The sequence below is a fragment of the Amphiura filiformis genome, chromosome 12 (genome assembly GCF_039555335.1).
Source record: "Amphiura filiformis chromosome 12, Afil_fr2py, whole genome shotgun sequence".
NCBI lineage: Eukaryota > Metazoa > Echinodermata > Ophiuroidea > Amphilepidida > Amphiuridae > Amphiura > Amphiura filiformis.
The window spans coordinates 29,835,813-29,848,320 of record NC_092639.1 but is presented as its reverse complement, the minus strand read 5'-3'; the positions used below and the strand labels follow the sequence as shown (position 1 = coordinate 29,848,320).

The following is a 12,508-nucleotide window of genomic DNA, read 5'->3' as shown; positions in this document are numbered from 1 at the left end:
AATGTCGAGCTGGGAGCATTTTCGGCTATAATAAATGTTTGAATTAGTTGAAATTGGTAAAAACCGATTTGTATAATGAGTATGTCGCGTAATGTATAAGCCAAATCGGCATTGGAAGTTTGCAATGCATTGTAGGACAGTTTTTGCAGTTTGACCTTTCCGAAAATTCAGAAATATTGGGTTTTTGTACGTACAAAATATAATCTAAAATGTTTTACAATAATTAAAACAAATATAAAAAATATAAGTATTTTATAAATTAATTATTTAGTATTTTTAATGATCAACATTACGACAATAATAAGAAAATTAATAATAATTACGTCAATTTTCCCGATATGTCAGAGGTCAAAGTGTCCCAAAACTGCTCTCAAAAACCGGAAGTTAGAATGGCGATTGGGCTTATTTAGAGGATGCAACCCTTGATCTGTAAAATGATATACAAAATTACAAAAATAAATCCTGCATCTACTAGATTAAATGATTAATTTTGAAACGACATTCTTTCCAATAAACATCGAAAACTGATGCCTTACCAATCATATGGATAATGAGTATGTTAAATTGTATAAAACGACCTTAGTTGAATTCTGACCGTAGCCCATCTCTGCAACTAAATACAATCTTATGACATATAAAAAAATCATCGTAATTACCTTAAGTGCCCGTAAATTGTTCGTTCAATAAAAAGGTCCAAATGTCGATTTACATGAATTGTGTAGGTGTCGGCATAAATGTCAATTTCATTTTAGCAGACGATGTATAGCAGACGATGGGATAGTTACACTACGCTATTTACTCCAGATCGGTGTGGATTGCTTGCTTAAGTTGTTAAGTAGGGTGGCTAGGGCCGATACGTATTTAATGCAGACGATGGGATATTTACACTATGCTATTTACTCCAGATCGGTGTGGATTAATTGCTAAAGTTTTAAACTAGGGTGGCTAGGACCGATACGTATTTCATGCAGACGATGGGATAGGGTGGCTAGGGCTGATACGTATTTCATGCAGACGATGGGATATTTACACTACGCTATTTACTCCAGATCGGTGTGGATTGCTTGCTAAAGTTTTTAAGTAGGGTGGCTAGGGCTGATACGTATTTCATGCAGACGATGGGATATTTACACTACGCTATTTACTCCAGATCGGTGTGGATTAATTGCTAAAGATTTAAACTAGGGTGGCTAGGGCCGATACGTATTTCATGCAGACGATGGGATAGGGTGGCTAGGGCTGATACGTATTTCATGCAGACGATGGGATATTTACACTACGCTATTTACTCCAGATCGGTGTGGATTGCTTGCTAAAGTTTTTAAGTAGGGTGGCTAGGGCTGATACGTATTTCATGCAGACGATGGGATATTTACACTACGCTATTTACTCCAGATCGGTGTGGATTGCTTGCTAAAGTGTTTAAGTAGGGTGGCTAGGGCTGATACGTATTTCATGCAGACGATGGGATATTTACACTATGCTATTTACTCCAGATCGGTGTGGAATGCTTGCTAAAGTTTTTAAGTAGGGTGGCTAGGGCTGATACGTATTTCATGCAGACGATGGGATATTTACACTACGCTATTTACTCCAGATCGGTGTGGATTGCTTGCTAAAGTTTTTAAGTAGGGTGGCTAGGGCTGATACGTATTTCATGCAGACGATGGGATATTTACACTACGCTATTTACTCCAGATCGGTGTGGATTGCTTGCTAAAGTGTTTAAGTAGGGTGGCTAGGGCTGATACGTATTTCATGCAGACGATGGGATATTTACACTACACTATTTACTCCAGATCGGTGTGGATTGCTTGCTAAAGTTTTAAACTAGGGTGGCTAGGGCCGATACGTATTGCATGCAGACGATGGGATAGTTACACTACGCTATTTACTCCAGATCGGTGTGGATTGCTTGCTAAAGTTTTAAACTAGGGTGGCTAGGGCCGATACGTATGTCATGCAGACGATGGGATAGTTACACTACGCTATTTACTCCAGATTGGTGTGGATTGATTGCTAAAGTTTTAAACTAGGGTGGCTAGGGCTGATACGTATTGCATGCAGACGATGGGATAGTTACACTACGCTATTTACTCTGGATCGGTGTGGATTGCTTGCTTAAGTTTTAAACTAGGGTGGCTAGGGCTGATACGTATTTCATGCAGACGATGGGATATTTACACTACGCTATTTACTCCAGATCGGTGTGGATTGCTTGCTAAAGTTTTAAAGTAGTAGGGCCGATTCGTATTTCATGGCAAATACTTTGTTTTGTCAACGAACATTCATTAAAAGATCAAAATAACCTGTATCAGATCTAATAACAATACTTCTTGAAAGTATGCGACATCCAATAAAATAGACAAAAACTAGGCTAAGCCAAGGCTTTTGGTAAATGTGCGTGACGTGGTCAGTATTAAAAAGCGATTCGAAAGGGCTCCATTACTGCACACGTTAATTAAATGCCACTTTGGTACGCATTGATCTAGATTGTCAAGTGTCATGGTAGATCCAAAATTAGGTGTCGTCTGTTGAATGCAAATTTTTCAAAGATAATAATTTATTTATCGCGCTACGATATATAATTGTAATATTTGACAACATTTGTTTGTATTAAGAACATAACATAACAACAATTATTTAAAGCATATTAGCGGCACAGTACATTACAACCAATGTGGTAAATATGGAATGGACTCGTGGTCGGAAGGCTCTTTTTTCTGAATCGATTCTTATAGACGCAATTCATAGAAAGCATTTATTCCCAAAGGCTTGTCTCTCTCTTCACGCTCAATGCTGAATGAAGCCAATTTTGAAGTGCCGCTGTCATTTTACGTGCGAAGGCTAAAAAACGAACGAGGTACAACGACCTTTAAATAAGTATTTTATAAATTAATTATTTAGTATTTTTAATGATCAACATTACGACAATAATAAGAAAATTAATAATAATTACGTCAATTTTCCCGATATGTCAGAGGTCAAAGTGTCCCAAAACTGCTCTCAAAAACCGGAAGTTAGAATGGCGATTGGGCTTATTTAGAGGATGCAACCCTTGATCTGTAAAATGATATACAAAATTACAAAAATAAATCCTGCATCTACTAGATTAAATGATTAATTTTGAAACGACATTCTTTCCAATAAACATCGAAAACTGATGCCTTACCAATCATATGGATAATGAGTATGTTAAATTGTATAAAACGACCTTAGTTGAATTCTGACCGTAGCCCATCTCTGCAACTAAATACAATCTTATGACATATAAAAAAAATCATCGTAATTACCTTAAGTGCCCGTAAATTGTTCGTTCAATAAAAAGGTCCAAATGTCGATTTACATGAATTGTGTAGGTGTCGGCATAAATGTCAATTTCATTTTAGCAGACGATGTATAGCAGACGATGGGATAGTTACACTACGCTATTTACTCCAGATCGGTGTGGATTGCTTGCTTAAGTTGTTAAGTAGGGTGGCTAGGGCCGATACGTATTTAATGCAGACGATGGGATATTTACACTATGCTATTTACTCCAGATCGGTGTGGATTAATTGCTAAAAGTTTTAAACTAGGGTGGCTAGGACCGATACGTATTTCATGCAGACGATGGGATAGGGTGGCTAGGGCTGATACGTATTTCATGCAGACGATGGGATATTTACACTACGCTATTTACTCCAGATCGGTGTGGATTGCTTGCTAAAGTTTTTAAGTAGGGTGGCTAGGGCTGATACGTATTTCATGCAGACGATGGGATATTTACACTACGCTATTTACTCCAGATCGGTGTGGATTAATTGCTAAAGATTTAAACTAGGGTGGCTAGGGCCGATACGTATTTCATGCAGACGATGGGATAGGGTGGCTAGGGCTGATACGTATTTCATGCAGACGATGGGATATTTACACTACGCTATTTACTCCAGATCGGTGTGGATTGCTTGCTAAAGTTTTTAAGTAGGGTGGCTAGGGCTGATACGTATTTCATGCAGACGATGGGATATTTACACTACGCTATTTACTCCAGATCGGTGTGGATTGCTTGCTAAAGTGTTTAAGTAGGGTGGCTAGGGCTGATACGTATTTCATGCAGACGATGGGATATTTACACTATGCTATTTACTCCAGATCGGTGTGGAATGCTTGCTAAAGTTTTTAAGTAGGGTGGCTAGGGCTGATACGTATTTCATGCAGACGATGGGATATTTACACTACGCTATTTACTCCAGATCGGTGTGGATTGCTTGCTAAAGTTTTTAAGTAGGGTGGCTAGGGCTGATACGTATTTCATGCAGACGATGGGATATTTACACTACGCTATTTACTCCAGATCGGTGTGGATTGCTTGCTAAAGTGTTTAAGTAGGGTGGCTAGGGCTGATACGTATTTCATGCAGACGATGGGATATTTACACTACACTATTTACTCCAGATCGGTGTGGATTGCTTGCTAAAGTTTTAAACTAGGGTGGCTAGGGCCGATACGTATTGCATGCAGACGATGGGATAGTTACACTACGCTATTTACTCCAGATCGGTGTGGATTGCTTGCTAAAGTTTTAAACTAGGGTGGCTAGGGCCGATACGTATGTCATGCAGACGATGGGATAGTTACACTACGCTATTTACTCCAGATTGGTGTGGATTGATTGCTAAAGTTTTAAACTAGGGTGGCTAGGGCTGATACGTATTGCATGCAGACGATGGGATAGTTACACTACGCTATTTACTCTGGATCGGTGTGGATTGCTTGCTTAAGTTTTAAACTAGGGTGGCTAGGGCTGATACGTATTTCATGCAGACGATGGGATATTTACACTACGCTATTTACTCCAGATCGGTGTGGATTGCTTGCTAAAGTTTTAAAGTAGTAGGGCCGATTCGTATTTCATGGCAAATACTTTGTTTTGTCAACGAACATTCATTAAAAGATCAAAATAACCTGTATCAGATCTAATAACAATACTTCTTGAAAGTATGCGACATCCAATAAAAATAGACAAAAACTAGGCTAAGCCAAGGCTTTTGGTAAATGTGCGTGACGTGGTCAGTATTAAAAAGCGATTCGAAAGGGCTCCATTACTGCACACGTTAATTAAATGCCACTTTGGTACGCATTGATCTAGATTGTCAAGTGTCATGGTAGATCCAAAATTAGGTGTCGTCTGTTGAATGCAAATTTTTTCAAAGATAATAATTTATTTATCGCGCTACGATATATAATTGTAATATTTGACAACATTTGTTTGTATTAAGAACATAACATAACAACAATTATTTAAAGCATATTAGCGGCACAGTACATTACAACCAATGTGGTAAATATGGAATGGACTCGTGGTCGGAAGGCTCTTTTTTCTGAATCGATTCTTATAGACGCAATTCATAGAAAGCATTTATTCCCAAAGGCTTGTCTCTCTCTTCACGCTCAATGCTGAATGAAGCCAATTTTGAAGTGCCGCTGTCATTTTACGTGCGAAGGCTAAAAAACGAACGAGGTACAACGACCTTTTAAATCCCAGACGCTAGTAATGTAAGAGACGGGTCTTCAAATACATTAATGGCGATTAAAATACCTTACCATATTGAAATCAAACGGGAACCTCCTTATTTCTAGACTGATGTTCTAAAATCAATCTAAATTTAATTTTTAACTGTGAACATTATATTCCTTACTCTGAAATGTTATGTTGAAATCATTCCATAAATAATATTTGAATCAATATTTGAATATTTGAATCCATATCGTGTTTTCAATTTCATATGTCATTCTTAGTTCGCAAATAGGTAAAAAACAACAAGCTGATAGCAAATAATTACATGGTTGTTTTCCGAGCGTAGTATGATAATAATTGAAGGAATCATCAAATTTGCCATCGGTGGTCGATGACAATGAAATTAACATTATAAGTCCAGAAATGACGTACTTTCAAAAATCTCTTTTAAATCTCTTAATATCAAATCACAATTTTAAAGTACCTCGGATAATATGCCACGATATTCTCTGTGTTTACAAGATGTCAAACTGATAACTGCTGATTTGTGTGGATTGTCAAACATGTTGTCGAATTTGGGTATTTTTAGCTAGCCTGATTTTTCGACTTCTGCTTAAAATGGAGGAAGTAGAAAACGCTGAGCGATATGGACTTTGCAGCACATCTCAAGTGGTCTCAACAGTGGGCGGTTAAGACTCTTATTACACTCAATATAAAAAGTACTCAATTTTAGTAAAAAAAGAGAACAGATCAACAAAATGAGTGAATATAACTCAAATATTGATTATATTGTACTCAAATTGAGTAAAGATTTAATTAATATTGAGTGCCATATGACTCATAAATTTGTGAATATTCTCAGTCATCCAGGTAGATAAACATAATAAAATGAATATTAAATCTGTTCATCTGGACTTACTATTTTGATAGCGACAGTATCGCGTCTCATCCAAGACGCATCATCAGGCTGACTGATCAGGTTGTTGACTATTGACCTGTGACACACTTGATGGTATGACGTCACAGGAGAGTCGCCGGGGTAGTTTCCGGATTGTTGCGTCGTAGGTCCTGAAAGAAGAGTTAAGGAGGCAATACATGTCCGGCGGGAGGAACCTTCGCTCAACAGAGGATGGGGACTTCGCCACAACCTGTCAAGGACCTACGACGCAGCAATCCGGAAACTGCCCCGGCGACTCTCCTGTGACGTCATACTATCAAGTGTGTCACAGGTCAATAGTCAACAACCTGATCAGTCAGCCTGATGATGCGTCTTGGATGAGACGCGATACTGTCGCTATCAAAATGCCCTGTTGCTCTGTTCCTTTTTACTCAAAATTGAGTAATTTTCACTATTTCTTATGTATGTTGTTATGTTGGCTTACAATTTATTGTAAGCATACATTGTCAAAGTGGTCACCAAAATTTTACCTACCCAGAGTTGTGCTGTTTACCATAATATATGAAATGAGCGTAAAGTCGCAAGCTGGAAGTTTCGAAACGCTCTGGCTACTGCGTTGGTGTTCTTTGTTTCACACGCACCTGTTCAAGCCAGTAGTATGTCTTTATGTCCTTTGTGAATGAGGATGGCTTGTGGTGCGAATAAAAACAGCCGGCCCTCAATACGCGATATTCAAAATTCCTGCGCCAAAAAAATATTGTCTAGTGCAATGACGTTATGGTTATTTTGTGCTCAATTATTGTCAGCCTTCATTGCATTACTGGGATGTCATTGCACTAGACAATTTCGGCGCCCGGTGATTTTGAATATCGTGTGTCGAGAGACGGCTGTATTTTAATTTAAATTCGTTTTTATGGTCAATATGGGTTTGTTTCAAATAAAACCACGTGATTCGTGATTGATAATTAATTCTTGTAACATTATAAGGCATAATAAGACATCCTCTAAGTAACAGTTGCTGCTTGATTCACTATAGTGCACATCGTTGTATAAACTTTTAAAGAGCATTCATAACAGTGTATGCTGAATATTCATTCAAAACTCTTATCATAATATCGTCTGTTTTCTCGTTGCAGGTCAAAAGCTTTTAGATAGTCTTTCTAAAATTTGGAACAAATTCTTTATCGATATTTTACCAACGCTACGAGCAGTTTTCTACCCAGTACAGGTATGAACTAAAACTGAAAATCAGGGTTTTTTTTCATGATTCATTGCATGAGCTATTCGCCGTAGAAGTGACGTAAATAATCTGATTAACTTCCATGGCAATAGATGAATACAATTTTGAATATATCGCCCTGCACTACAATGTTCACACGGTACCTATTCATTGAACCATGGATGTCAAAGAAATGTTGTAAGATTAGTATCTTTGAAAAGAGCGGTATTGCATTCAATCTATGATTACAGATATACACAGGTGATTAGTGCAATCTGCTTGTAGTGCAGGGCGATCTATTCAAAAATTTTACGGTATTCATCTATTGCTATATGGTAGTAAATCCGATTATTATGTCACTTCTACGGCGAATACCACGCATGCATTTCGCTATTCGTTGCTTTATTGTGTTGGATATTGTTCATCGAACATCAACAGGATTATACACTCTAATTTTGTACTATTCATACTTTGAATAGAATCCATACTCATTTATTTTTGATCCCGTAACTATTCGTTTTGATGAGATATATGCTGTTCATTTTGATTAGGTTTAATATCAGTTTGAACCGACAATCTTAAATCAAAATGAATAGTTTCCGTTTTATTCTAACGAGTAATTATTCATATTGACAAGATCTCAAGAACATTATTTTACAAGACTATCCATTTTATTTTGACAAGATTCTGTTTAAGTCCCCCTCTGATAAAACAAAACTACTCAATTTGATAAGTTGGGTCATTTTTGACAAGAACCTATTCATTTTTTGATGAGTTTCTTGTCACCTTGATAAGAAAATTTGATTCATTTTGAAGATAAATAGATAAATCTGTTATGTCCCATTTGCATAGTTTCTTTGTCAAATTTGATAAGTTTCTATTAAAACGCGAGTCTGTGAGTATGGACAATTTACAGTTGGCTTATATGATAAAAATATATCGATTAAAAATAATCGCACGTGACACATGGTCGCCGCCATCATAACAAGACCATCAAGTTATACCAGGGCCGGATCCAGGAATTTTTGATAGAGGAGGCGCCTTTTGGTCGACGACGAAAAAATGGTGTTAAGGGGGTCACCTCCTCGAAAACTCAACGGTTTTGGCCCATTGTTTGCTGTTCATGGCCGAATTTGTTCATTTTTTTCAGTTTTTGTATTTTTAAGTTAGGCCGGCGCCCTTTGCTAGTCAAAAAATAGAGGGGGCGCGCGCCGGCTGCGCCCCCCCCCCCCTAAATCCGCCCCTGTATACATCTATACCTGTTTTGTAAATAATACTATGCATCCATTTTCTTCAATATTCAACATTACCTTAACCCTATAAAAGTAAAAATACTTTACTTTAACAATAATCCGACAACTACATCCCCAAAATTTGGTGTAGTATATTTCAGTCTAGCAACAATCCTAAACTCAAGGTGTATGGCACATGCACCTTGTCAGGTACATTTTACAATAACCTTTACGACGCTCTTTTCTGATCTTGTCACTTGCACGAAATCACACAAGCACAGCGTCAGGAAATTTATTTTGACTGTCGAAGACCTGTTCAAAATAATGCTACTTTCAAGCTCATTTACACTACAGTCGTAAGCAGAGAGCGACTGATTTCGACCAGTGAACTAAATCTGTCTCTGTAAAACACCAGATATCGATTCACATCATTGGCGAATTCTCATCCGCTCTTCGCTAGCATTTGAGGTGTGTATTCAGAATTCTTGACGCAAATGAAGTCATTAGAATTATGAAAATACGGTAAGACAGGTCTTTTGTATACGATGCAAGAATGCTCCCTCAGCTCTGTGTGAATGAGGAGCAGAAAAATCAACAATATTTGATACTTTACATGATTTATCACCATGCTTGCAAACACTTCTGGGTACAATCATTTAAGGGTAGACGCGGTATTGTTGGTCGAAGCAGCCAAAATATCGAGTTTTATTATCTAAATCAATAAATTATTGAAAAATAACACTTTGATGGTTTGCAAAAGTTCAATCTACAAATTATAAAACTTGCTTGATTTTAAATTATGTATGTTTTACAAAAGTGTTGTTGTTTCAGCCCTCTTTACAACATAACTCAAGAACCACAGGACCTACAGAAGTATATCTGTGATATTTGAATTCTTCTATACACTCGCTATGAAATAATCAATGCATTTTTTGCCCAAACTCACTACCATTCGCAAGATGCTGTTTACTACCAAATCGCAACATTTTAAAATAGTTGCTAACCTTAAGCGTCAATTGAGAAAAATAATACGAGTACACCATGTACGAGATAGTTGTCGTTGGTTAAAACGTATATAACATACGTTTGTTTTGGTATGTGAATCTCAACATATTATTCGGAACATTGGAACCAAGGGAGAACAGTGCTAGTGCATTGATTGGTCACCCCAGGTTAAATAAGAAATAAATAAATAAATAAATAAAATAAATAAATACCATACCCGGGATATACCGTTTGGTTTATGCTTTCTATTTCGCCGTAAATTGCTAATACGCATTTAAGCTTTATACCCTTTTAGCTTTAAAGCTCATGACATTTGAAATTTATGCTGTAGATTCCCCGGGTAGATTCGCATCTGGAAAAATGTAAATGGAGCATGTATTATCAATGAGGTTGACATAGCATGTAAAATTTCTTTACTTCAGTATTATGTACGGTAGGAGGTAATGTAAAATTGATGTGTCCTTGTAAAGCCACAATGTACGATTTCCGTCGAATTTTGTTTTTCTTTACTAAAACGAATTATTAGTATAGTAATAACAGTCAGTAAGGTTTTTTGGCTATTTTAAGCCAAAATGATGACGTAAATGAAAGAAAAGCCACTGACTATTTTATGAAAGCGGGGCTCAATGAGAAAGCGATATCGGGATACTTGAATTCAGATAATCAAAATTGATATGTTATCCTACAAAGGCTTCGACATTGGCTGATTCCAATTTGCAAATTGGGAAACCCCCAAAAAATAATAATAAATTTGACCAAATATACCCCCAAACTTATTTTAAAAAGAACATACAGTATGGTTTTGATGCAAATGCATTATCCTACTGAATTTGAATCAAATCTCGGGACAAATTTGCGTAAAACAGATTCCTTTTGACTTGCGCAAGGGGACCCATCATAATAGGGCCACATATGGTTCACCTCAAGTTCGATAGTGACCTCAATGCTTTATGCGTACGCCCGCGATTCCATACACTGCCCAGCGAAATACGCATCTACGTCACACATCGACAACGCCTGGTAAATAATTAAACTGAGCTCAAAAGAAACTTATAATTTTTCACAAGGTCATATCTTGAAATCCTGTCCATCAAATTGAACCAAAATTACACACAGATTTATTTCAATACTCTACTCTTAACACATGTCAGTAACCAAGCAGTTAGCCAACCGACACAACAGCAAAATGCACTGACATGGGACAGCTTCCTGGACCACATTCACAGCCCAGCCCTGTTTCATGAAAAAAGTGTATGAAAAGCAGAAGGCAGCACCGTTTTATCACCTGTGCAAGGATCTTGTGTGCATTCTCACAGATTTTTTGTCCTGGGTGCCAAATGTTGGGCTGTGAAAGTGAAGGAAGTCCAGGAAGCTGTCTCATGACAGTGCATTTTGCTGTTGTGTCAGTTGGACAACTGCTTGGTTACTGACATGTGTTTTGAGTAGAGTATTAAGGTAATCCTGTGTGTAATTTTGGTTCATTTTGATTGACAGTATTTTAAGATATGACCTTGTGATTCACAAGTTGTAAAAAATTATAAGTTTTTTTTTAGCTCAGTTTATATTGTAAAGGCAGGGAAACTAATCAATACACGTCTATCTCGGCTATGCACACCAATACTCGTGTATTGATTTTCAAACGATAGATCTTTTGGATATATACCGGGGTAGAAAATGCCAAATATCTCCCGTCATTTTTGCTTTCAAAAAAACCCAATTGTAAGGCTTGCACTTGTATATATGTGTTGAAAGAACATGATATTCTTAAGTGAGCGTATTGAACCTCAACCGTGCGTTTGAAATCAAAAAATGGTCGAAACAAAATGGCCATGCGTGGCTGTTGAAGAACTAATGGATTCGATCTACCATCATGGCGATTTCTATATGTATATATCGTGGCGATGACACTGTGCGTCACAACCACATCTTGATGTGAATCAACGTATAGAATAAGAACCCAATATCTTACTCGTTGACGAAATAACGTTTGCTTATTTTTTTCTTTCTCCTTTCTTTTTACAGACCAAAGGCCTTTCAATACAACAACTCAGTCTTCTAGGTTTCAGGGATCATATAGTTTTAAAAGTTAACCTTAAAGGTAAGGAAAGCGCGCTGTTTTCTCCATCAATGCTGATCCAGTGATTAGGTTATTATAGCTTTTAAAAATTCTCAGCAGTTCTTCTTGACAACTTCACAGTGATCATATGGATTATTTATTATGTCCTTGAGATGACCATTTTACCAGTAATGCATCTATGTATGACCCGGAATCAGTTACAGAAGATGACCTTGTACTGTCCAGGTTTCCAGAAAGTGACCTTAATTCGCCTCAGGTAATTATAATTGAAGACAGAATTTTAAAAAAAAACGTGATTGTTTGTGGGCCTACGCAATACAGCATTTTTATTCTGGTCGACAGACGTCAGACGCAAACTACTCTTTTTAATTTGGTCTTCAATTATAGCTGTCAAATGTTGACAGTTTGCGCATGCTATATTTCTGCAACTTTGTATATACCTTGCTGTTAAACGAAGACAGCAATTATAATCACTTACCTGCGATATGACTCAATGTTTTAAATGTGATTGATGATGAATTTTCTCTATCCGACAATGCTTCAAATTAAATTTTAGGTCAGTGTGTGAGTAATCTAC

At 37.1% G+C, this 12,508-nt stretch overlaps 1 protein-coding gene across 2 annotated transcripts in view; it reads left to right on the top strand.

Moving 5' to 3' along the window:
- LOC140166047 (proline-rich protein 5-like) overlaps window positions 1–12,508 on the top strand; it is a 120,045-nt gene that overhangs the window by 98,276 nt on the left and 9,261 nt on the right. For both annotated transcript variants that reach the window (XM_072189423.1, XM_072189424.1), the window contains 2 exons: window positions 7,535–7,626; window positions 11,877–11,952. In XM_072189423.1, coding sequence (XP_072045524.1) covers window positions 7,535–7,626; window positions 11,877–11,952 — 168 coding nt within the window. The remainder of the gene's footprint in view (window positions 1–7,534; window positions 7,627–11,876; window positions 11,953–12,508) is intronic.